The sequence below is a fragment of the Branchiostoma lanceolatum genome, chromosome 12 (genome assembly GCF_035083965.1).
Source record: "Branchiostoma lanceolatum isolate klBraLanc5 chromosome 12, klBraLanc5.hap2, whole genome shotgun sequence".
Lineage (NCBI taxonomy): Eukaryota > Metazoa > Chordata > Leptocardii > Amphioxiformes > Branchiostomatidae > Branchiostoma > Branchiostoma lanceolatum.
In genome coordinates this window covers 10,408,156-10,436,086 of record NC_089733.1, presented here as the reverse complement: position 1 = coordinate 10,436,086, position 27,931 = coordinate 10,408,156, and the positions used below count along the sequence as shown (strand labels likewise).

General features: G+C 41.4%; 2 protein-coding genes across 2 annotated transcripts; both read right to left on the bottom strand.

Moving 5' to 3' along the window:
- Positions 1-1,424: 1,424 nt before the first annotated feature.
- LOC136445741 (zinc finger protein 845-like) lies at positions 1,425-9,062 on the bottom strand. The gene is made up of 4 exons (XM_066443876.1): positions 8,991-9,062; positions 7,160-7,994; positions 3,387-3,421; positions 1,425-2,799 (listed from the first exon to the last, which is right to left on the bottom strand). The coding sequence occupies exons 2-4, from the start codon at positions 7,982-7,984 to the stop codon at positions 1,443-1,445; spliced, it is 2,217 nt and encodes a 738-aa protein (XP_066299973.1). The 5' UTR covers positions 7,985-7,994; positions 8,991-9,062; the 3' UTR covers positions 1,425-1,442.
- A 2,916-nt stretch (positions 9,063-11,978) lies between these two features.
- On the bottom strand, positions 11,979-27,513 carry LOC136446038 (transmembrane protein 236-like). Its single transcript, XM_066444312.1, has 3 exons — positions 27,128-27,513; positions 18,791-18,863; positions 11,979-12,497 (listed from the first exon to the last, which is right to left on the bottom strand). The coding sequence occupies exons 1-3, from the start codon at positions 27,457-27,459 to the stop codon at positions 12,003-12,005; spliced, it is 900 nt and encodes a 299-aa protein (XP_066300409.1). The 5' UTR covers positions 27,460-27,513; the 3' UTR covers positions 11,979-12,002.
- Positions 27,514-27,931: the final 418 nt, after the last annotated feature.

Sequence of the window (27,931 nt, the reverse complement as noted above, 5' to 3'; positions counted from 1 at the left end):
TGATTATCCATGTTGAACATTTGACTTCGGATAGGACATTAGGCTTTTCTACGTTTTGTACTTTAAAACGACCAGTGTTGAGAACGACCAGATCTGTTTAAAACGATCATGTCTGCTTCTAATGGGAAAGGGGCGACATTACAAGAAATGAATACTTAGCTGGTGATATATAATGATATACTATAATGAATACTATTTAGTCTGAATCTATGTCTGACTGTGAGGCTTAATCACACACACGACCTGGAGGTCAAGGTACGTATTTTATGTAGGTCGGAAGGCAGGACTTCTAAACGACCACTCCCCAGCTTGCTGCGTTTTGTAGTCAACTCGCCACCTCTAACATATTCCATTAAATAACGACTACCAGACAAGAGAAAACATTAGGTACAAGGTATCAAACAAGTTTATTGAGTAAGCAGAAAATATCTTGAAAGGAAACAACAAAACAAATAGGAAATCTATACATAGTTGAATGCATAATACATATATAACGTATATCTGTTCACCTTGTGTAAATCAATCTAAAATATCAAAACTGTTGTCATAATTTTTCAACATTATCGCAAATTAACACTATCAAATTTAGGTTTTTAACCACTCACTAAAATATTAGTTTCCCAGATGTGAGTTAATTGCAACTGATTCTTAATGATATTACTGTTACTAAAAACTAAAGGTACTTGAATTTTATGAATCTACATAACTATATTTTCATGTGTCATATCGGCATTTATCTGCAAGTTCCATAGTGTGACAAAGTATTCATTGGCTTGAAATTGAAGACAGCACAGTGTAAAACTTGTAAATCATTTAAACCTAAAAGTAAATACATCTGCAAAGTGAACTGAAAAACCAACAGGAAATATCAAGTTATCATACAATTCTATCTTTGACAGAACATACACTCCACTAATAACAGATTTAGGATTTTTCCTTGCTGTGTCTTGCTGCCCTATGGTAGGGGTTTTCTCCAGTATGGGTTCTAGTATGTAGATAGACGAAAATTAATGGATATGATCACATGTAAATCCAGTAAACCCTTGCTACGGTATTGGACAAAAATATTCGCGGTGGTTTTAACTTAAGTTCGCAGTGAAACGGTTGCCACGAAAAACGCGAACATAAAATCATTGCGAACATTTCTGCATTCACAGTACAAGATACAAAAAGAAGAAAGCACGTTGAAAATTTCCGATGCACACTGTTAAATCGTATCTCTGCCTTGCATCTCAATTTAGAAAAAAAACACAGATAAAAGACTATTCTAGGTTTTTTATGTACATCATTCTCTATGACTATAACCCCCCTCGCTGAAACATTCGGATCACTAATACAGGAGTGTCCATTTCGACCCGCTGGATAACATCGTCCTTCCTTCACAAGTCTTGCAGTGCTGTAGTTGTACACAAGACAGGAACTACTAATTGCATTCAACATGGTCACACTTCCATGGCGGATTCTTTCGTGTGAGTTATCACATGTTTCTTTAGATAATTTTTGTAAGCCGTAGAAAAGTCGCACTGGTCACACTTGTAAGGTTTTTCTCCCGTATGTGTTCTCATATGCTGGGAGAAAAGGGTCCGTCGAGCTGTTCTGTACCCACACTCCCCACACACGTAGGGTTTTTCCATCCCGGTGTGGTTTGCCATATGTTTGTTCAAATTGGACTTTCCTGCAGCAGAATAGTCGCACTTGTCGCATTTGTAAGGTTTTTCTCCCGTGTGGGTTCTCATATGATAGGATAAGTGGGACCTTTGAGTTGCCCTATACCCACACTCCCCACACATGTAGGGTTTCTCACCGGTATGTTGTGCATATTCATGATGCTTCAAACGAGACTTTTCTGTTGCAGAATAGTCACAATGATCACATTTGTAGGGTTTTACTCCTGTGTGAATTCTCATATGTTTGTTTAAGTCAGCCTTTGCTATTGACCTGTGCCCGCATAACCCACACATGTAAGGTTTCTCGCCGCTGTGCATTGCTGCTAGATGATGGTCCAATCCGTATTTCTTTGCTGCAGAATAGTCACACTGGTCACACTTGTAGGGTTTTTCTCCAGTATGGATTCTCATATGCATCATTAAGTTCCATTCTTTAGCTGTTCGGTGCCCACACTCTCCACATATAAAAGGCTTTATACCGGTATGCTTATTTGCGACATGGTAGCGCAAACCGGACTTATGTGTTGCAGAATAGTCACATTGGTCACACTTGTAGGGCTTCTCTCCTGTGTGGGTTCTCATATGTTGAGATAGGCCAAATTTTGAAACTGTCCTGTACCCACACTCCACACACATGTGTGGTTTTACACCGGTGTGTTTTATTTTATGCTCCCGCAAAGTTGACTTTACTGCTGCAGAATAGTCACATTGGTCACACTTGTAGGGTTTCTCTCCTGTATGGGTTCTCATGTGTCGGGATAAAGTGGACTTGTTGGCTGCCCTGTACCCACACTCTCCGCACATGTAGGGTTTCTCGCCAGTGTGTGTCGCTAAATGGCTCTGTAAAGTCGATTTGTTTACTGCAGCATAGTCGCACTGGTCACACTTGTACGGTTTTTCTCCTGTATGGGTTCTCATGTGTCGGGAAAGGTAAAAGTTGTGAGTCGTCCTGTACCCACACTCCCCACACATGTAGGGTTTTTCGCGTTTGTTGCGTTTTGCAAGTTGAAGATGGTTGTCTGAGTTGACCTTACTTTCTGCCTTCGGGACGTCAGCCTTTTTCATTTTGCCGTCGTAGCAGTTCTTAGAAACCTTGGTGGGAGACCCCTTCCTTGCTGTTGCCATGTTAAGTCTGATGAGAAAAGTATAAATGATGAAAAATTTCATATAGGCAAATGACGTTGACCAATGAGAATGCTCAATGTTGCCATAACCACAAGTAATCATTACTCTTTATTCACTACTTCTCGGAACTTTCTACACCAAAATGGCGGTCAAGTCTTCAAGAAGTGGGTCTTTTACTTTCTCATTGAAGGTTGTGCGTTAACTAGCTGGTAACCTTACGTTACATGGGTGTGTTTGGCCATCATAGTGAATCTTCTACCGTAAAGTAGGCGAAACGTTGAAAATGTAAAATACTAGCAAAAGTACTTAATGTTGAAAAAAAAGATGTAAAACAATAAGAATGGGCCTGACCCTTAAATCTGCTTGAATGTTAAATTACCACTCTTTCTTATGAAATCAGGCATTCAACACAAATAATAAATCATGTTTAGAACTTTCACAAGATCTATAAATCAATACAGATTGTTATGAATGTGGAAAGTCAACAAAGATGATAAATTATGCATAAACCTCTCTCCAGTTGACTTATGTGGAACAAAACAAATTGATGCATAAATCAGGCGGCCCAGTAGCAAACATAAGGTAGGGCTTAACCCTGTGATTTGGGGGGAATAGTTGCACTGGTGCACCTAACATAAACAAATCAAGGTGCTCAACATAAAATAACGTAGAATGTCAGAGAAATCTGATTACAAACCTTACACTTTTTCTTCACAGCTTGAGTCTGAGATTATTTCGCTAACTTCAAATATTAAACAAGTAACCAATACAGGCTTTTCATTTGACATCATTTGCTAATCTCCAAGCATATTTATCGGTGGCAAGGCAGTATCAAAACTGTCGACCAACCTCCGGTGGCTTCTGGTACTGGTTGACCCTTTTGATACTGCCTTGCTACCGATGAAGATAAATCATTTGCGCTCTGTTCCCTAAAACAGTGTTCGTCTGTTAAACGCGCAGACACTGCTGTAATCCAGTAATTGTTCATTCCCCCGCGAACATGCCCGCCGGGGGATTCCAGTAATAATTACGTGTACTGTGAAGCCAACGAAAAGCCTCCAGACAACAAAGGCTATACTATTTTTTTTTCTGATAAGACAGTATTTCTAGCCCTTGAAGATTGGTAGAAATATACTGGAAAACGCACATAGTGGATAACAGCAAGTACGATCTATTACTGCAACTTAAAACAAGGAGTTTTGGTAAAATATCATATTATACCTAAGACTTATTTCTCCCAACCCCCGCCCACTCCGATCAATTGAATACATTTGGCTCATTCCAATACAATAGTATATTAAAGTCTACACATAAACTAGAATTATTTAACAATGAGTAGATATGGCTAATCCGATTCCATTTCGTTGTTTTAATTGCAGCTTGTCCCAAGGTTACATTGTCTGCTGCATGATGTTCATCTAGTTGATAAACAGCTGTCGGTTGGACACAGGCCACCTCCCCCTTTTTGTCTTCAAATTTTACATTTAAACAAATGCTTCTAAACTATCATTTTACTGGGATCCATTTACCACAAGAATAACCCCAAACTCTTGAACTCAATACCGAGTCACTTACTTCCCGGTGTGTCACCCTTACCTGTGTTCTGTGCTGATTTTTGTCTTCACACAGCTCCGGACTCGTATAGATTAGCCTCGTCGGACGGGATTTGGGGTTCACAGGTGAACGCATCTTTAGGTCAAAGGTGAATTCATCCTGATTACCCCTGTAATATCTTTTCTTTCTGTCAACACGTTAGTACGTTTTTTTTCCCTTCATTTGTTTTCAAACTTTGTATAAAACAATTACCGTAATCTATGTCGACAATTTACCATCATAGAAGAGGTATATAGAATAATCTAACAATTAGCTGGGATATTTGACTTCAAATGCACTCTCACCCACCACCCATCATCTTTAATATAAAACAACTACTGTTCTAGAATAAATTAAGAAACACTGAGTTTAAAGCAGTGACAAGATTTAATTGCATAAGCAGAAAATGTCGGTCCATACACACTCAAAGAAAACTATAAACTTGCTTGAAGTTCACATGGAATCACAAAGTGCGTACAGTGACAAAATTGTTGCACTAACATCTATCTTTCCAATTCATTACTTTATGTACACTCACTTCTCAATTCTAAAAAGAGCTTTTCAAAAAAGCTGGCGTTTCGGCTACGTTTATGAGTGTGAATTGTCTTTTCCCTTTACTTGAAGTAAAATCTGCCAGAGAAAGTCACTCAAGGGCTGTTCAGTCTATAAGAAAAATTGTCATTTTGGGAAATGAGTACTGTTTTAATAGAGAAAGGCAGATTGGGGAAAGCAATTTTGAAGTTACGTCACTTAACTTAAGTGCTTTTGAAAAAGCTGGTCTTGGCCTACAACTTGTACTTATTTGTAAAATGTACAATAGGCTCATTATAAAAGCTATCAATGTAATTATGTACATGGCACGCAATAAAACATAAAATTTGAAAAAGCACCATTGAATCATCAGCACTATGGTAATTAAGTGAAATAGAAGTTCATAACAGCTAAGGTTCTATCTAAAATGACTACCAAATGTCAAACAAATCAACAGCTACCTCATCCGTATTATTCTGGTTTCCGCATTTACAACATTTCTTCCTTATTTTCCTGGGTAATTTTGCTGAAATTCATGAAAATTCCCATAGTTTTGTGCCGAGCGGCGCCACTTTCCACGTCCGTGTTGTCTGAATGAAGTCGATACTGAACAATGGAGCATTTGCTACTGTAACAAAGGATCGCTGTTTTGCAAACAACATCAAGAGCCTCTGTTTACATCGGGGATAGAAGTTTAGTGGCGAGTGTTTTGCAAGAATCATCTTACCGCGCATAGGAGCCGCTGCACGGTATTTTCCATTACAATGAACAGAAAAATTCGAATGCCGGGTTTGGAATCTATGAAGTCCTGTTCATAAGACAAAGGCCTTGTATATATTAAATGAATATTTAAAAATAACAAATATAAAATATTTCTTTATTTATTATTGAAAAAAATGAAAAAATGATATTCATAAATATGATATTGATAGATTAATATAATATCAATGTATATTTTTGATATTCAATATCTAAAAAGAAAAAAAAAACCATGCACGGACACGAACCCGGATCTTCTAGGTCCGAAGTGCTTCGCGTTGCCAGATGGGCTAAGCTGCGACACGTAACCCGTCTCTCTGTACGTAATTCTATAACCTCACTATATGGTATCATTTATGTCGATTTTTGGTCGTTTTCTTGACGAAATCATTTTTTTTCTTCTGCAATCTTGTGGAATAGATGTAATATGGTCATTTTTCAGGATATCAAAGTCCGAAACCACAATGCAATGATATTTCCGAACAGTTGTAGCAGTTACATGCGGTCGCCCTCCTGTGTGTCATGCAAATCTAGCCTGCCTGCCTTTTCGTGCTCCCTTGCCATATAAGGCAACGGCTATACAAGGATTTGGGAACGTATTGCCATATAAGGTCTTCTGGTGTGCGACACAGTGTTGAACCAAACAGCATGCCAGCATGCATCGAACCATCGCTATGCATGCATCGAAGGTAAAAGCCAGGACATTGCGTTCCGGCGCGAAGGCGCCGAAACGCAAAAAAACTTTTCAGCACATGATCTTTTAATCATTCGCTTAGATAAATACTATTGCATTCAGTTTTATTTGGCACTCATTTCCTTAAACATTAGTTTTCTAGAGTATATTGATGGAAAAAACAACACTTTTGCAATCCTACATGGACAACCAAAATTTCTTACAATAACATATTTTGGTAAGATTGATTCAAGTTACTTTTTCCCCGAATAGTTTAAAGTATTGCATTTATTTGGCCTGTCGGCAGTCTGTATTTCCATACAGCAGTATCAGTATTTTCTGCTAGAGGGCGCCTATATACAACTGTGGAGTTGTAAAGTCTGCCATCGATGACTCCTGTTTTTTTTTAGTCATTAGGCAAATACGAGCAACAGTTTAATATACTTCTCGAGTCTGCAAATTTCCCTTCGAACAAATATTTCTCTGCCACAAAGTAAACATTTGCTTAAATGAATACTATTAAACACAACCATTTATTATTGACTATGTGGCACTGTAAACCTTAAAGTATTTGCAGTGGTTATATTTTTGCGGCTTTCGCAGTGACCTCTTACAGCAAATTCATGACACTGTGAAAATGTGTTTTGTATTTCAACTGTACCACAGAATTGTTTTAACCCAAAATTCAAAAACAGCGAAAATTCAGTCCCTACAAAAATAAATAGATTTACAGTGCTTTGGATGCCAATGCTGCAACAGTCCATGTCAGAAATGCAAAGTAGATATACAGAATCTATTAATAACACAGTCATATTTGTGGTGTCATTTCCGTCATATGCATTGTCCTATGCCGAGACAGGTTGGAGAATCGTGCAGTAGAAAAGTCACACTGGTTACACTTGTAGGGCTTATCTCCAGTATGGGTCTTCAAGTGTCTGGACAGATGGTACATTTGAGTTGTACTGTACCCACACTTCCCACATATGTAGGGTTTCTCACCGGTGTGTTTTGCTAGATGGCGGTCCAAAGTAGATTTGTTTGCTGCAGAATAGTCACACTGGTCACACTTGTATAGTTTTTCACCTGTATGGGTTCTCATGTGTCGGGACAAGTTACACATCTGAGTTGTCTTGTAACCACACTTTCCACAAATGTAGGGTTTCTCACCGGTGTGTTTTGTTAGATGGCGGTCCAAGGTAGATTTGTGTGCAGCAGAATAGTCACACTGGTCACACTTGTAGGGTTTTTCTCCTGTATGGCATTTCATATGCTGAGTTAGGTGAGACGATTTAGCTGTCATATATCCACACTCCCCACATATGTAGGGTTTCTCACCTGTGTGTTTTGTTAGATGTTGGTCCAAGGTGGATTTCTGTGCTGCAGAATAGTCGCACTGGTCACACTTGAAAGGTTTTTCACCACTGTGCTTTCTCATATGTTTGTATAAGTCAGCCTTTTTGGCTGCCCTGTACCCGCACTCCCCACACATGAAGGGTTTCTCATCAGTGTGTTTTGCCAAATCTCTCGTAGTTGTTGGATCTTCCAGAATGCTTGGATTGCTGTCGCTGCAACTTTGAGGTGAGGTGATGCAACTTTGGGGAACGCCGGTGGGATGTCCTAAACCTTCTGCTTCCATGTCTACCCTACTGAGAAAAAATAGACTATTGAAAAATCAGGATCATTGTTGATACATTTTTAACCAATATAGAATAACCAACATGGTTATTTGACAGAGCTATACCATATCAAATTTGGAAGGTGCTCTGTGACAAACAAAAACCTCATACACATTCGTACACACTCACACACACATATATATATATATATATATATATACACACACACACACACACACACATAGACCCACACACAGAAACACACACACACACGTACACAAATATATAGACACACATACACACATAGACACACACACAAATACACAAACACAAACGCACAAAGGTTGCTGCATTACGGTACAATCCCTAGCAAGGCAAATGTGTCACATACTTTAGGGGAGGGACCGGTTAATGGACATGCAAACTGGGCTTTTTTCTTGTTATTATTTTTGAGAATTTTTTCCTGGTGAAATCTTTGGTCAATTTTGGCCAGTTTTCAGGCAGGGGGACCAGACATGTGTTTAATTTTCAAATCCAGAAATAAATTGTGACCTTTGACCTTTGTTGTGGTATAGAATTGCATCATTTGGGAGGGGATTTTCCCCTACTAGACCAGCGATTCCCAGCTGCAGGGGGTAAGATCAGGGTTTGTTTACGTTCAAACACGTCTAGTGCGTTAGAATGCAGGAGTCGAACCCCGGCTTTTTCCAAAAACGGCAACTGCAACAAAAATGTTTAGCTGTCCAGTGGATGGAAGTTTTTGGACATTGAAATACTGTTAAGTGTACTTTGAAGCCTGTTTTTGTTCCTTGTTTTGTATATAATCTGATGGAAGTCTGTTCAACTGCTCCCTCCCCTGTAATATGTTTAGTGTAGCCCCCCTCCCCAAAATCATATTGCCACGGCCATCATTTGCCTTTAGATAATCCCGACAAAGTGTGCTCTTGGTATAGGTTATGAACAAGAAAATATTTGCAGAGCCCCATACTCCGTATTCGTACATTTCCGCACGTTTTCCGTTCTTACCTGTTTCCCGTGATGAATGTTTTTACACGCAAATCCCCGGTGCCTCTTCGCGAGAATGAAGGGTCAAAGTTCACTCTGCCAGGGGTTATATCGTAACCTTTATGCCTGATGATTCACATAAGGTGAAGATTTATAACCGCATAACTTAACAACTCACTTAATTTTCAAAATGTAGGAAACTGGCTTGTTTCAATTATTTGAATCATCCTCCAGATTTGAATTGGCTTTTTTTCCCGTGAATAGTTTTCCCGTGGCTGATCTTTTTTTTTCAAAAGGCTCATGAACTTTATCGCTCATTGTGTAAGAATCGCAAAAAGATGGGAAGTTTCCTTTTCGTTGAACTGCTGGTGGGATTTTAAAAGTTACTGTACACTTATAATATGTGACATCATACAATGATTCCCTGTTTACCTAATCCTATTGTATACAAAGTACGAATCTACCAACAGGGGGCGTGCGTGTACCTGTTGGCAGATGTCGGATAACATACTTGATAATCTCCAAGCAGATGTCTGTTTGAAGCTGCGCCGTTTGTGGGCTGCAAAGATTTCTTTACAAGCGCAAATCCCAACGAACATGTCAGAACACACAATATCTTCCATCCCAACACGAACTGATGAGAAAAAAAACAGATCAATACCTAAACTTGTATGTGGTGTCACTTGCTTGACTTTACATCTAGGATGATGATGATTTGCTTTACAGTTACGGAGTAAAGATTGTGCTTTTCTTGTTTTACGGTGCAGTTTACGTAACTGTATTGCCGTGTACTTCCAACATATCTAATCTATCATCTATCTTACATACACACATTCACACACATATATGTATATTAGTATATACATGTATACCCCCTATTTCCCCCTGGGTATTCATTTGTTATACTATCGCATCAGATGGTCATCCATACATTCCAACCACTTCGTGCAATCTTCTAGCACAAACATACAGACAAACGAAGAAGTAAATGAACGACAAGACACCAAAGGCACAAGTTTATAAAAGTATATTCCAGATATACATCGGCACAAATGTACAATTCAAAGCGTCTGTGATGTTATCAAACAAGGAGGTAGTTACTTTAATGTTATCTAAAATTCGGGGAAATGAAATATGTACACGCCTTACATAATCATGTGTATTAAAATATCATATTGTTGCATTGTTAGTTTATAATATCTATATAGTTGTACAAATATTAACAATATTTACAAATGTATACATAACATTTTTACATTACTCATAAGGATCGTAATTTTATAAGACATTTTGTAGTAATCCATTAAAATTTATAGTTAAATCAATGTGTTAAGACCAATTGGCACGGTATTATATCATTCCATTCGAAAATATTCCTGATTGAATTAGTAAAATGAAACAAATAATTCTCAAAATATCCAATTGAACTAATTACACAAGAAAGATTAAACAAATACAATCAGTTACAGAAATGAATGAAAGCCTCTAATGTTTATAATCTATGAATTTGTAAATTAAAAGAGCACGTTGTCATAGTGATGGTCTTCCTAGATTGCATTGCGTCATAGAAAGTGACATTGAGCGAAGAAACAGTAGCCAGACATTCCCCCTTCCGGTGTACATAAGACATCAGATCTACCTATTTTTTCTTTACTAGTTTCCTCTCTTCTCCTCTCAGGTGTTGACATACTTTCCTCTTGAAGATTATCAAGAACATGGATTCTCCGTAAAAAATACTTTCTCTTGTTAATTTTAGATAAAAATTGTCACTGTAAAATTCACTAACTGGTTTTGTTCTGCAAGACCATTGTTTATGAGGAGTTCGTCCGTATCGAAGCATCACCTATCGTCTAAGCGCTTATTACAACTCCTCCCCAACATACTCCGTGGACTGTCCCTACAGGTGATTCTTGCGTCAACCCCTCCCTACCATACCTCGTGGACAGTCCCTACAGATGATCCTTGCTTTAGTCAACTTTAATTGTAGTCAAACGATCAAACCAATTCCTCGGGCCATGTGGGGAATTCCCTCTTATCTGTACCTCTTTCACGTTGATAAGAAACTTCTTTCCGCCTAACCCCCTTTCCAAGCCTTTTCCCACGCCCTTTGTAACCAGATCCCCCTACGGGAGCCTCGCCAACTGATGAACGACTCGAGCCAGCCCAAATTGATTTCTTCACGTACAAATCCAGGTCTACATTTACCGGGTGTTTACGATATAATTAGCAGGGGTTAAAGTAATATATGGAGAGGGTCGGTGAACCCTAGCTGAAAGGAGGTCTGGATCTAATAAGGTGGAATGTGGAGGCATGCCGAAAACGACAGCGGCGATGTACAACCCGCTCAAAGGGGATGACTAGCACGTACTGGGCCTGGCTTTCTGCACTGATATCGTGACCTGGAGGACACTAAAGACTTCCCCGGAGTGTGGAAATATGCCGACCACGTTGCCAGGCCGCAGTTTTGTGTTGTGGGGTTTGGCCTGGTTGTGTCTGTCAACAGAAGAGCTTGAATGTCTCAGATCTTGTCAAGGGATGTCTTAAGAAATTGTTTTGATGCCGTCGCTAAGGCGAAGTGATGGAGGAGTTGTAGTCTCTGTAAGAGCCCTTAGGTTGCTGGAAAAAATATTAGATATTGGCCATATACTCATAATCATATAGATTGAATAATTTTGCCGATGAGTAACTCGCTGACCGGCTTATTTCTTTGTCAAATTTATCAATTTGATTCTATTCATGCTATTTTCCCAATTCTTCCAGCAAACCAAGCAGTCTGTTTAGAGGCTGTCCGTTATCAATTGTAAAGGATGGCACCAAGGCCGCTGTTATCCTTATCAATACTAATATTATATATTGATTTAATCCGGGTCGTTCTTGGAAATTCGTCCTACAAATCTTCGTTGGCAATCGGAAGCGCTGTTTAAGTGTTTCTGCTGATTTAAACCATCTTTGTTGATTAGTCAAAGGAAAAATAGTTTTCTAGAAAGTTTCCACATTTTTGTACTACATCAGCATTCTGTGCTCTTTGGTCCGTCAGAAGTCCGTGGGATCGTGTAACTGGTACATACGGAACACAATCGCCAAGAAGTTCTTGAGTGGATAAATAAGTTTCCCCTGTTTGAGTCCGAACAGTGCGATCAGCACTATCCTCAACACGCAGTACGGAACCTCGTGCAACGCTAAGTTCACCAACAAGTACGGCTTGGCCAGGTGGCAATAGTCAATGGATGGCGCTCTTGGCACGAACTTGAACATGCTGACAAACGCGACGCCGTACACCGCGTAGATCCAGTACGATTCGTACACTTCAGTGTCCCTTCCCGTCGCTACTAGCTCCAACATGTCGTACACTGTGAGGAAGTCGTTGATCATGGCTTCAGCGCGCACGTTGGAGGCGAGGTCCTCCCGGCCTTTACAGAACCACTCGGTTAGGATGAGACCGAACACGATCACCGGAGCCGCGAAGTACACCGCCTCGTCATACATCCGGGACTTTACATCCTCCTGGAGACGAGCCTCGCGGAAGATCTGAGGATGGGACAAGAGAGAAAAAACATCGTTAGTGTCAAATCGCGACATGTATGTTACAATCATCGCATAACATAAAAATCTACCCCCCCCCCCAGGAAGTTTATTTTCCGACTTAATTCCATTTTATTGAAGTTGCAACAACGCAATACAGAGAGCGGTCACCCAGGCAGCGTTGCTGACATCGGGTGCCATCTTACATACAGTTGAACATTCCAAGTTAGTTGGCTTGTGCGTGTGTGTCCGTAAATATGATAGATAAAAAGGGGGGGGAGGAATTATGAAGGACTTTTCCATCTTTTTCAAATGTAAGCATATCTATTTACACCTGTGTGATCCTGTGTGGAGCGAGAAAAGTCGAGTTCTCACTAAGTGTCTTCTAAACATTTAGAAATAAATAAGTTTAAGCACACTTGCTTCAGATTTGCAATCTACAGATGATGCCGCCCATCAAACCGTGTTTATTCAGCCCAATTGACTTCTAATGAACAAAGGTGCTTATCACATCTTCACACCTCGCTCTAATAACCCTCATCATCAAACCCACCCCTGCCTTATCTTGTAAATCAGCGGTAACTCGTCATTGTTTGTGTAAAAACAACACGTTTAGGTAATTATGTCAATTATCGCTTTAGTGGCACTTTTTCGCTCCCTTCCTTTCTTCTTGCGAAGATTTACATTTCCGAGGAGGTGCTCGACATTTCGCATGACAATAGGAGGGGAATGACAACATGGCCTGAGTTCACTTGTAACAGTGAGGACAGAAATTCGACAGAACAAACACTGAAACAGCAATACTACAGTCGGCCGTGTGATTGAGGAGATCTTGAGCAAGAACCTAAAAATCTATCATGCAAGATACAGCATAATGATATCTAGAATTATATCTATAATGTAACACAGACCTCGCATTGATGATAGTTTTGCTTCAATTTGTACGTTTATTCAGCAGTTTTTCTCTCTTCATTTCCACCATATAGCCTCCTTGATTTCCACCTAAACACCCCTAGAAAGACGTAGCTACGCAGAAAATGCCACCAAACCACGTGTAAAAAAAACTTTGCAGAGCCTCAACGTTTAGTATGACTACAGACGAAAAAGTGGAATGAAAACAGAGGTGCCGCCGGTTCTTTGTTTGAGGAGAGCCACACTAGCCTCCTTCGCAGACTTCCTAGAACGGCGGCATATACAGTATATTGGGGAGGGGGGGACACACACAAGGGAGTTATGTAGCCGAGGGAGTTGCGTAGCCGAGGGGTGACCGCCGTCCTATATATGCCGCCGTTCTAGGAAGTCTGCGAAGGAGGCTAAGCCACACCTTGAGGAAGCAACAAAAACTCGTGTATATCAAGCTAGCCGAACCCTGCATCTGCTTGGAGATTACATGCTTAGCTTGCACAGTTGCACCAAGGTTGCACTGTTCAAGTCAAAGAAAACTGAACAAAAGAGCGCCCTAAGGAAAGTCCCCGACCTCGCAGCTTCAGGCTGGCTTGCAAAAGTAAACAAAGGCAGAAACTAAATTTCGTACTTGAGCCATATTTTCGTCCCCATTTCGCAAATATACCAACATTGATCGTTTGTTTAGACAACGTTACCAAGGCGACGTGCTAAAATCCACAACAAATTCCCCGTGGGGTGATTGCAATTATGAAACTTCTCTTGATTTTCTTGTGCGCCCGAGTTCTGGCATGCCTCCATTTAAATTGGAGCTTACGAATCGCATGACAATGGGAAACCTTCTCGGAACAACGGGCGCTTTCAATCGTCAGTTTGGCGATATTATTACCAACACAAGAGCGGTGAAAGGTCGGAGGGAGGTCGGACAAAGGCCTGCCAGCTGCCGGGGTTTGCGGAGAGATGGGCGGGAGAGGGCTTTGTTTGCGTTGGAATAGGTGCTTTTTCTCGGAACAGGGACCAAGCGGTAGTTCTGTGCTCAATGGTTGCTTTAATCTTTTGCCTAAGAAACGAGATATTGCTTTTGTCGGAGTGGATTAGTTTCGCCATCAAACGTGGTTAGACGGTGGCTTTGGGTACATTCAGAGAAAGCGTAGTTCGAATGAAATACAGAAGAATGGAGAAGATTAACAGTACAGGCAAGGTGACATGGAGTACTGTACTTTGGACTTGAAGAGCGACCCAAAGTGGAATCCTGTTTTGATTCCTACAGAAGTCATGCCCGATGATTCTACTCTACTCTTCAATTACATGTACTTTCAGACATAGGATAGTTCGCATACAACACAACAGGACGGAGAAGTACTACGCAACCTGATACTAGCCTCCTATGCAGGCCTTCTGGGCTGCGCCGGCGTTTATTTCTTGGGGGCTGATTCCCGATTTTAAACATATCGGGCCAGGTTCTTTTACGGGCACAATGGAATTCTTCCAGCAAAAGAACCTGGATCCGATATGATGAAAGTCGCGAATCAGTGCTCCCCCCAAAATTCAACGGAGCCACCCGGGAGGTCTGCAAACTAGGCTTTGTTCTCGGATCCATAGGTGGAAGACAGGTAGATAATAGGTAATCCCTAAGCAGATGTAAGGATCCGACTCATTCTCAGTGTCCTATGTCTATTTTGCAACATTTCGTTTTCTACTGCAAGTCATTTCTAGAAGTAGTATGGTATTTTAATGCCCCCCCCCCCTACAAGAAAAGAGTACCGACGATACAAAAATAGGGATAAAATACCGAATCCTTACATCTGTTTGGAAGTGAGATCATAGCGACCTCCTTGATCGTGACAACTACCAAACTGAGAAAAGCCACCTTTGTGACTTTTGGGGCAGCTTCCTAATTGGCTGAAAGCCGTATAACACAAACCCATAGCGGTGTTTAGGGGAACGCACGAATAAAGAAGTTGAATACAGAAGACAACAGAAGCCACAAAGTTTTGCCAAAGCTATTTTTTTTCGAATTCGAAAATCAGCATGGTTATGGGAGAGTAGGCAAGGATGGGTATTTCTAATTCAACAATAGACAACTAGTACATAATCATAGTCCCAGGATAGCAGTATAATTTCCTGTGCCATAGGGCCTCTACGTGATCGTATCAAATCTCTTCACCCTCGGACAATGGAACACCAACAAAACGAGAAAAATAAAATTCGATTCAAATGCAATTGGAAACAAATAAAACGTAATTGCCATTAACTGGCCTGTTCTACATGTAAATTGCATACGGGGCCTGTGCGTTTCCCACGGTAGAGCCAACAGGAGCATCTGTTCAGTTTCCCACGCAAAAGTCTCCATCTGGCTACGGATAAGGATGGGGCTGGATTTAAAATAATCCCTACCACCCCCTTTGTTACAATGGAATAGGCCACAATCTCCAAGCAGATGTTGGTGGGGAGGGTCATACGTTTTCTGACAGACAGTCAACGCAACAGAGACCCAGAAATCAGAAAAGCAGAGGCCTAGGAAAACTGATGTGGTGCTTCTGACTACGATCCTGAAAAAAAATTATTCTTTTTATTAAGTATATTTCAACCGCAGTGGTTCGACAAATACAATTACAATTATGCAGGATGTTATCATATCAAAAGGGGGCCTTGGTTTGGTGAGTTTGTTTATATCACATTTTCCATTGAAAAAAAAATGAGGAGAACATGTTGGAAAACGATTATTCTGAAGACATTTACATCACCAAAATTGTCCGTTGCCAGCGGTCGACCAAAAAAGGCTAGTGTCGTCATTTTTTTTCGCTATCTAGAGTTGGTCGCGTGAGTAAAAACACGACATTTTCAGAATCCTCCTATGCGATCTTTCACCTCTAACATCTGCTTGGATATGGAGATACACGAGCTACCCATTATGCTGACTGCGCAGTAAACTTTCCCGTGGAGAGGTCATCGGGGCAGCTGACCTTTAAACCCGCCGACATCACACTGATTGACGGTTCTGTCAGACGACAATTATACTTTCCGTCTGACTTGACGGAATCGTTTCCGTCTGACTGGCCCGATTCTGCCGAGACTTCATTTTTCACGACGAAAGCCGGATCAAAGGCGCTGATGTAGACACTTTAAAGAAAGCAATCACTGTCGGGCGTTTCAAGACGTTTTCTCTGTACAAGGAGGTTATATAGATCTCCTTGCTCTGTGATATCAAAGAGAAATCAACTATAGTTAGACCAAATAAAGGCCGAATCAGACTATTCTTTTTGGAAGAAAAAGGGATAAACTTTTACCTCAAAGTTTTAACACACGTTTCTTAGCTCTGGGTCTACCAACATAAAAGTTGAACGAACGAACACAAAAGAAATACAAAGCCAGTCAGCTCAGGACTGTTAAAGCCGATGCGTGCTGTAGGACTAGCTGATGTGAATTAGGATTTTTGTTTTTACCATGGTCTGAATACTGACTGACGGAGGCCATATAAGTTACAAGTAGCAAATAGTTTTTTTACGATAACTTGAACCAACCAACCAACCAACCAACCAACCAACCAACCAACCAACCAACCAACCAGCCGACCGATAAAACAGACAAACAAACGTTGCCGGTGAAAACAGTTTAGTCTTGGTAACCCAGATTTAACCTGATTCTTCACTCCAGACAGCACAGGAATCTGCCCCAAACATTAAAGTGAATCTGGGACCGTTTACCCGTCATCGGAACTGCATTACGGGCATTTTGCGGGTCGCTGCGAAGCGCCTTGGGTCGGTAAAAAGCGCCGAGGGTCGTTTGGAAGAGCGGGAACCACTCCGACCTGTTTCTCCAGCTGGGAGCCATCGCACGCTTGGATAAAACAACTTCGCTACAACAACATACAATCAGGGCTAGATACATAATCTAACAACAGATGTATAGGATGAAACACAATCTGGACTAAATACGTAATCTCCAAGCAGATGTCAGGTGGAACAGCTTCGTTACATCTACGTACAATCCAAGCAGATGTAAGTTGGAACACTGGAACATCCTATCCGCAACAAAGTTGTTGGCAAGGCAAAGTTTAGATTATTGTTTTAACCGTTCGGCTTTCTGAACACTAAACCACAGGATAAGAAAAATGCCATCGTGAAGCTATAAGTGGACATGCAAATACACCGGTACCCCCTCCAAATAAATACAGAAATTCGAAAAACAAGATCCGTATCTTCATTGCTAGCGTGAGTGTCATTAGATAATCTGGACTCAAATACCCCCCCCCCCCCCACCAATTAGTTGGATAGGGGGTAGTAGGGGAGAGCAAGAAACACTCATTGCCAGTGATCAGAAAAGACTCTGTTTTGGTTGGCTCCAAAAATAATACATCAAGACCAGAAGGTTTAGCTAGGCTTCCACAAGTCTCTTCTCAACATGTTTACCCACCCACATTCCATTCCTGTCTTCGTAAATCTACATCCCTCATTGTGACTCTGTCACTTTCAATTAGGCTGCGGGCGAGAACCTTTCCTCTAATAAACTTCTCTTTTGTCAGTCACTGTAAGTGTCCCTGACTTTGACAGGCCACGGTTGGTGACATTGAACTTCTCCATATTTGGCATTTGGGAGAAGTGAGTGACCTTGACCTTCTCCATATTTGGAATGTTGGAGAGGTCGGTGACCTTTGTTAAACCGGTTACGTCACATTAACCCGTCAGAAGGTGATGATTCGTTTCTAATGTTAGATGGGAAAAGTAGGAAACATGTAGAAGAGAGCTAACCTCCAAGCAGATGTAAGGATGTTCTTTCTTACTCCTGTTTTGCAACACTTGGTATCCTCCAAGTAGTGATTACGGGGGGGGGGGGGGGGTAGTAGTAGTAGCGATTTAGCGATTTCTTTAGTCTACCTCCTTGTGAAAGCAGAAACTGGCCACCACAAGAGAAGGTTTTTTGGGATGCTTTATACCGTTCTGTTTTGTTCAGCCCTGACTCCTGTGGATCTGCTTAAATTTCAGTCGATTTCTGTAACTAAGTTCGGGCCGATTTCTATTTCTTTAAAACTCGATGGCCTATGTTATGGGGAGGTTTATCGTTTATTGTTTGAAAGACCTCCATTAGTGAGAGTCAGCTGAACTATCCATATAGGGCCAATACACGGATGGTGAATGTCATTTACTTATATGGGCTATCTTCCACCATATCTAACCCCAGTACCCAATTATCCACCCCATTGGGGAGCACTTTTACCATTCGTACGACCCCTAGATCACAGTAGATGGTCTGGCAGTCTAATGATTGTTAACGATACATCCCCTGGCAGTAGACCACACACACCCCTATGCCTACACAGGTGGTCTTTCCCGAAGGGAGTTCCAGTCGGTAAGAATTTTATGAAGAAAGAAGAAAGCTGCAGGCGTTCGACTCACTTTTGTCCCTAGTAGAATAAAGGCGAAGCACGGTCCTCCGCAGAACACGTTATACAGCAGCACAGCGGGGCGCCTGGAGAGGTGGAAAACAACACAATCTTATTACAAACAAGACTACACCCTAGATACTGTATATGAGTACAATCCAGGTTATCAATACATAGCTTCTCGGGTTATGTCGACCAATGATATCTGGAAACACGGACACACACAGACAAACAGAAAACAATAACCTCCATTTTTAACAAGGTAAAAAACAGAAACAATCGGATTCAATCATTGTTTTTCGGGCTGGTGTGCACGAAAGGTGAGACAATGTTGTGAGAAAAAACAGGAAGATTGATTAAACTTGTGAAACAACCTGAAAACAGATACACGAACGTACTCTGTCGTGTGAACGCTGGAATAATGAGGAGCTTTTTTCGTCAGCTTTGATGCTTTGATACTGTAACGTTCAACGGTTGTAACATCATAGTGTATGAAAGATATTTGCCAATATACCACATATACCCACAATAGCCATTTGTATGCATTTACGGTAATTTATTTAAACCATGGGGCGCCTGAAATACGGGAAACGGACACAAAACGTAATCAGGTAATACCGTAAACTATTTCTGTCCCGCATTATCTGCTCTTATCCCATTTATATGGAAAATACTCGCAGTTTTATTCAAAAGAAATTCAATAACGCTTGATAAGGAATGACAAAAGGACCCGCATCTCACAAATCGTCTGCAAACAATCAAAAGACGGAGCTCCCAGCGGACACACATGAGCGAAAACTTCGGGGATAATTGAAACAGGATCTTACGTCTGTCAACGTGGATGAACTGGTGTCTTGTTCAAGTTATTGATTAAATCCACTCGTGCGATGTTTCCTTCCTACAATACAACACGTTTGAATCTTTTGTGTTCTTAGTTAATTTATTCGGCTCATATTTCTTGAGAACAATCAACCCTCAAGAACACAATGATAAAAAAATAACAATCTGAAACGATAACATTTTCATATCAATGAAAATAGTAGCTTAGCTCTGAGGTCTATTTTCAGAACAGACAAGATGATGCGGGGTTTATTTCAATCTCCAAGCAGATGTTGGGAGGCAAGATCGTTACGTTGTCTGTAACGGAAGCGAGCAACTAGCCTACTAGGAAAAGGCAACGATTTTGCCCCCCAACAAAATGTTTGGAGATTTGGATTCTGTCTTCCCATAGTCCAAGGGAAAATGTGCCCAGATGCCAAACCCCAAAATATCTATCCCACACGATAGATATTTCAGAGTTTGGGGTCTGGCATCCAGGCTAGCTTTCCCATGTCTTTATTCACTTATTCCGCAGCAGGGGGATCCCGTTAGAACAGTACGGAGAGTTTATTTACCGCCAGGGGTCCGTTTATTTGGACAGGTCACAGACAGGAGCACAGGCCGGGTGTGGCCGTTAGTACAGTATCTTCATCTGCGCACAGATGTGCTTAAATCTTCAAGCAGATGTTGGGAGGCAAGATCGTGACGTTTTACTAGCTGCCCGTTTCTTTAATAGCAAACTTCCTCACTATTCACACTAACAGTTTGTAACGGAAACCAGGTAGCTGGGAAATCACGACCTTACCTCCCAACATCTGCTTGGTCTTCATTATAGCCAGAATTCCAAGCAGATGTTTTGGTCGTCCTTTTGTAACGATTTGTTCAGCGTCTCTCTATATTTAGAGCAGACGTTGCGTTCCAATTGTTTATCTCCATTTGTATCTCAAGTCTTATTAGCAGAACCGATTTACAGATTAACTTAATTCTTTCTCTAATCGAAAATGTAAATGGACGATAATGCCAGCCGCCAGAGATATGTAGTGCTAGCTTATCATTGTAAATATGTATTTGTAAACTGTGACGTTTTCTGTTGTGCCCTGTCCTGAACCCTGCGGGTATACATGTACATGTATCATGTATGTGTGCAATAAAGGTATTCATCCTTCTATTGTTATTATTTCCCTCACGCCAAGTCGAAACCATTATTTATTCTCAGATTGTAACCTTTCTTGGCTTTTTGCAAATTATGCAATTCGGGGTTTATGAAACAAGGACAGTTGAGTAGTAGCACTTGCCACAGGAGTTTTGTTGCCATGGTAACGGCTTTCCCACAATCCCGGAGCGGAAACCCAACCCGGAAAAGTTGAGCCACAGTCCGTCAGCGGGGAAAACCCGGCGATTGTGTGTGAGGCCTTGCAGGTCTGTTAATTGATTTAACCGCGTGTTTGAACAGTAACCTGGTCAAGTGGTCGCACAAATTAAACTATGTCTCCTCAGGGATTGATGCTACGGAATCGGGTAGAAAAAGATGGAAATGCATTTCTAGAAAAACGAAAAGAAGAAAAGCTTTGACATCATGGTAATCAATGCATGGCCATGAGCATAAGTCATCATTTCATGCTCTTCAAAAATACAGTATACACCATATTCTTACACATAAATAAACAGATCAGGTTCTGAACTTCTGAGAGTGATTGAAGTGTTTATACATTGTATGTACATGTATATTCACAGCGAAACAGATATCCTGGATCATGCCAGACCCTCAATCTCTAAAATATCGGATTTTAGAGATTAGGGGTCTGGCACCCAGGCTACGAAACAGGACAAATGCCACTGCTGATTAGCCTCTACCAGGCTCCACAGGACGCTGGAAAAACAGTAGAAACTGGCCAAATACTATACGGATAACATGCCAGAGGAGTTGGGGTCCGCCAAAGAAGTTACAGTTTGCGATCTATAGACTGTAACTTCTTTGGCGGACCAACTCCTCTGGCATGTTATCTATTTATTTGGCGATTTCGACTATTTTTCCAGCGACCTGTGGAGCCTGGTAGAGGCTAACTGCTGATAGCCTGATACTATCTTGAACGACTGTCTGAAGGTTCGAGCATCACACAAAAATATAGATAAGGGAACGAAAAATAGCAACAGTTGCAAAACCATGTCATCATATTTGTTTACACGTTTAACTTTGTGAAAAGTGACTAGCTATGGTTCAATTTCGGCTCGTGACCTTAAAATGTCAGACAGTGACCTTGAGGTGAACAAATGTCAAGGAGAGGGAGTTCTTGAGAAACGTAATCTGTCTGGTTTGAGTTTCTTGAGTCTCACCTCAAGACGACATAAGGAATCCATCTGTCTTCGATCTTGATAAGAACCGCTCACGGCGATGAAAAATAACCCCAGGTTTTCGGGGTGCGTTTCTCGGTATTTTCGTCGCTATTAATCTCCACAGATGGACGCACAGACGTCACGCAAATGACAAGCAGATTGTTTGTACGTCGAGACATTCGGATCGCGTTATCTGTAATGGGTTAACGGGACCAGAAGGCTAGGTTAGTGTCAGGAGTCAGGATGCTTTCGGGAAAGGGAGATTCGCGAAGGGCGCAGAAACCGACCTTAACCCCACTTTATACCCGTGAGAAACTGTTGCAGAGATCGCAAGCACACGTGAAGGAAGCCAAATGTGATATCGGCACATATGGCTTCGGTAATAACGCGTGTACATGCTATCTCCAAGCTGATGGTGGGTTGGAAAAAACTTGGTTGTCAGAAAAACGTCATGATATTTAGAGTTACAGACTTGCAAGTACGGAAATATATACTCTACCGCCCACCTACTGAAAACCAGCGACCCCATTTTGACCATGTCAACCAACATAATTTTACCCAAAGCAAGTACACAGACTCTCAACTCGACATCAAATCGGGCGAATAAATTCCTCTCCTTTTTTTCGTCAACCAAAGAGGTTAGATGGATACTATTATCTGTTTGGTGATATACATATGTGGCTTGTTACGACACAACACCACATGGGTTCACAAATATGCGCATATCTGTTATCTACCCGTTATCAGTAGTTTGCATATCAGATCCCCAGCCGTATCGGTTTGATTGAAAACACTCTCATTAGATGTTATCGCAATAGGAAACAGTCTATCGGGTGTGAGGGCGCTTCGGTAGATATTAAGTAAAGATGTAATAGATCACAGATGACCTATATTAACTCCAAAGGCGCTGATTTCTACACAGATAACGGAATGAACCCTTAATACTGAAACAAGTACTTGCCTTTGGGATCTAATTTCGCGGTTGGAAGAAAATGGAGTGTTCACGGTGGTTTTGAGTTCGCGTTGGAAACAATAGTAGCGCTACAGTCACCGAGAAAACCGCGAACATAAAACCACCCCACCACGACATTTCTGCATTTACAGTATTGTAGTCAACGAAAAATGGTCCGAAATATGATTATGGTTTTGCCCAAGGGTGGTTGTACCTACTGCAATACAAATAGAAATACAAATGTGCCCAAGAATTTGGTCATGACTCATAGCACACCGGTGCGAACCCTACATTAATCGACAATGGACGAATCATACGTGTACAAGAAAAACAGCAAAGACTGGATTAGATATTTAAAAAAAAAGGGAAACCCACGAAAAAGAAGTACGTTCCCTAAAAATTACAAATACTGTTTCAAACTGTGTTTGGTGTTGGAGACCGTGGCTATCCTCCTTCCCATCTAGAGTTTCAGAAGAAATCGGGATGGACAGAAAACGTAACGATCTCGGAACCCGACATCTGTTCAGGGATTACAATACTCGGGAGCCGTGCAGAGTTCTGGGAGTCATGGGAAAGTACATGCCCTGGGAAAGTAGCAGTGGGGATTATACGGCTTCTTATATTTACACATTAATGAGTTAGCGGGATTATCCGGTTATTCACAGCCGGTCGTTAAATCGTTAGCACCGAACCGCCAAACACCCGACCAGATCATTACAACTTGATGAAACCTCTCTGCCAGTCAGTCTATGGAACATTGCGGCTGTATCCGATTGTATTTCTAGTTTGTCTGTACATTTACTGAATGTATAGATACGGGTAAATCATTATATCATACATTTTATATGTATGATCTACGTATACCCGTATCTATACATCTATGTACAACAGTCATTTCTGTAGCTGTACGAACCTGTGTATTTGTCATCCGAAGCTGTATCTGATATTCTATAAATCTGAAGTAATCTATCTATTTCCGATGGTATCTGTATCTGGTAAGTGTCATATTCGTATCTGTTTATACATCTGTAAGTTGATCCTGAAGAAGGCGACAGTGGTCGTCGAAAATTCGATCCGTGAATACCTTAGTGTTGGAAGAAAGTTTAGCATTGTATTATGATTACTACCAACACAGATGAGCTTTCATTACATCTGTAAGTTGTTTTGATATCTTAGTCCAAGTATTTGTATCTCTATCTGTGTAACCATGTCACTTTCTCATTCTATACATCTACTAGTATATCTATATCTGGACCTGTATATACGTATATATCTTTAGTGTATATATAGTGTACAGTATTATACTGTACAACAATAGCATCGAACTGAGCCAACGCTGTTTGTATCAACACAAATTCCATAGCGGCGAAGGACAGAAATCCAAGGCGAAGGGTCGGGCTGGGCCAGTCGACACTCGAGAGAACTGACAAGATAAATTACTCACTGAAGGTTACTTTTGTCTCAAGGGTTTTAAACATTTGTCTTGTACCAGGGAGGTTCAAAACCAAACCTCCTTACTTGTACTCATCTCTGTTCCCTTGTTTGCTAAATCATAGTAGACATTGTCTAAATAGAGTGGCTGTGAGTAACGGTGAGCTAATAGTCATTTTGTCCTCTGGCCAGCTAACTATTATGTCAGATTTTGTCAAGTTTCCTACCAATTTCCAACATTTCCTCTTGTGAATTTTGAAACGTGACGGGTTGACACAAGTAAAAAGGAAAGAAAAACAAACTTTACCGTCCTGGCCAAAACTGCAGTCCAGCCTGGCAACAAGACGCTAGTTATGAATATTCAACACGGTAAATCACAAAGGCAGCTGTATAAACCGTCAGATTGTTTGGGACTTGTATCTCACAACTCAATCCGCACAATACGTGTTCTTCTCTCTTTGTACAGGCCGCACAGAACGAGTTGTACGACAAGTTTGCATACAGGAGCTGGGACATACCACGTGCTCTAATGTAGTCTGTCTCGCTGTTTACAGTCATGGAGCGATTTGTTTTGTTCCTAGGATATTCACGATGACAGAACCGACCGTTGACAAGTACTGTATCTATAACAAACGTTTTCTTTACCAAGACAGCTGGATTTTCAGTAGTACCAGGCTCTGCGAGTCGGGCTTTTTTCGGGCTTGTGATGTTTTTGTTTTTTTCTGATGGCACATCATCAGTTATAGTAAGTTCACAAGAAACCGAGAACAAGAAGCCCTCAAAAAGGCCAAACTCCCAAGATTAAGAAGGCACTCGTTTTCTCTATCGTAAACCTATGAGTAGAGTAGAGTTTACGGTCAGGTAGGCGTCCGTAGGACGTTCTTCCAGTTTAGACCGGTACCGCTCCTTATCTGCCTCTTCTTCAACCAACCGTTAGAAATGGGGTTATGTGGTAGTCTCCAAGCAGGCCCAGTGGATTGCAAAGACCGTATCCAACTGGAAGAAGGAGCTTGTATAGCAAAACGTACTTCCTCTGCCAGTTTGATACGGTCTTAAGCAACCTATAGATCTACTTGGAGATTAGTTATGTGGATGGTCCAGCGTTCTGTGGTCATATGACACAGTTACTTCCTGGCCAATGTTTCTACTCTACTCTCGATGTGACAGTACAGAAGACACCATGTCGCCGTCGAGTCTCGCGTTCTCCCGTATTTGGAGTACTCTCCAACCGCGAACTGTTTTCCCACCACTTGTCAACCCTCCAACATGTGGCCAGCCGACTACCGCCGCCACTTTGACGGACAGGCCAGAAATTCGGGGTCACGTCGGTCACCAGCCACCCGTTTAAAATGCAGACCTCGCTCGTAATTTAGCTGCGTCAAAAAACAGACATGTCCCTAACGAATGTCAAGCCTAAAAGTAAAAGTAACTCTACCTTTTTTGTCCTCCAGTAGTTTTTCAGTCAAAGGCCGAACCTAGTATTAGCCGGTCTGCAATAAATTTTTTTGGCCGAAACTTGACCAAATTATGTAGATGGTTAAAAATACGGACATGTCTGTAACTTTTCAAATCGAATATTTTAACAATCCTACTGTCCTACTAGATCTAACGCTGTTGTCATATAGTATATTTGTACGAGAATAAAGGCAACTCCGGTCCCGGTCAAAGTTAGTATTAGTCGGCCTGTAATTTGCCAAAAATTACCGAATGAGTGGATGGTTTAAAATGCAGACATGCCCGCAACTTAGGTCAAAGTTGTTACACCGAAAGCTGTACCGTACTTTTGTCCCACTAACACTACTGTCACACAATGTATTCTAAAAAGAAGGAAGGCAAATCCGGTCAAACCTAGCATTAGTCGGTCTGTAATTTGCCGAAAATTGCCGAGTTAGTGTTCCTTTCCAGAGAGGCGGTGATTTATCGAATGACAAATCTTCAGGGTCGGTTTTTGCTTTGTGCCCTTGTCATCGCCACCACACGACTCCAACGGTTCGGAAGCCACGAAATTTGGATATTGTTACAACAGAAATTATCAATGTCTAGCACGTTGCTGTAGTTTTGTTGGTACTGTGTGTGTAATAGCACGTTTGACAGCCGTGTCGACAGAAAGGCTTGCCTTTTAGACAACTTTCACAAATTTTGAAAGTATGGCACCTTTAGGAACTGTCATTGCGAAATTGCAGCCTCACATATGTGGACAGAAACGCGAACGTTCGGACAACTCTTGCTAGTAAAACGGGGTCAGCGCATAAATGGAAAAGTAACCATAATGGCACCAAGGCTGAACGACATGGCAAAATACCGAGCCAACATAAATATACATGTGCCTTTCCTCGCACGTCCATTTGTGAGAGCACGGAGGATAATACACACTACATCCAACTCTTATCGGGGACAAATAAACAACAGGCAAACTATTTCCAAAAGTTTAGCTGGCTGTCGGCTAATTCCAATAGCAAATCATACACCCAGTTTTAGCCATTTACCCAGCCCAGACTGTACTAGCCTGGAATCCAAAGTTATTATAGCTCCCGAGTCTTTGACAGGAGACCGGTCTAAAGAGATGTTTTACAAGCCCCAGTCCTACTGGCGTATGACTTTTTCTGACCGTCTGACAATCATGATTTTCAAATCGGCCTTTCTGATTACATGTATTACCGTCCCATTGAAACCAACACCGTAAAATATTAACCGGCGTGCGATAACAGACCTGGGCGGGCGGGCAACATAGGGTAGCTCCCGATGGTAAGTTTACCAGTCTTAGAACTGGGACGATGTCTGTTCGAGACTCACAACAAAACAAATGTTCCTTACCACTTCTGTTTCCTTGGGTCCATTCTCCTGTGCACCATGTATTTCGTAGGGAAGTAGACGAACAGCGAAACTCCGATCGCGGCGCAGCCGAAAATCCACCAGAAGGTAGCGATGGGCGCGCCGTAAAGTCTCGGGAGGGTCCCCTCCCTGGTCCCGAGGTTCTGCACGAGCTGATGTGCGGTGAGGATAGTCGGGATAAACAGCGTCACCCACTGGACAATCTCGAAGATGACGAGACGGAGGGAGCCGCAGCCGATGTGTCGGGAGGGTGTAGGCCCCGTCATGGCTAGCTCCATGTTGTGGACGGAGCGCTGTGAGGCGGTGTTGTACATGTGTGTGTTCTGGTCACGCCGACTCTACTACAACTGAACATCGGGTCGTGCGATCAAAATCTCCCAAGAGACACCGCGGCTGGGCTGTGCCATTCGAACTAGGGAGGGGCTGGTCAACCTCTTGCAAATTATTGTCATGTATTTTTAAAAGTCAACAACTTCAGTGACTAGAAATTAATAATTCTAATATTTTTTATGTAGCTTGTAAAAAAAACACGTGTCTTTTCGATTTGTAGTTAAATTTCGAAACTACAAAATCACCGGGTCTGTTGGAATGGGCCATTCAAACTAGGGAGGGGTCGGCCAAACTCTTGCAAATCATTTTGCTGTAAGTTTTAAAAAATCAACAACACCAGTATAAACTGAAAACCAGTCGTAATTCACTAAGAATCTTTATCACAGTTATTCTTGAAAACTACGTCTCTGTGACTGTTGGTTGAGATAGAACATTATCGTTTTTTTGTGGGTTGAT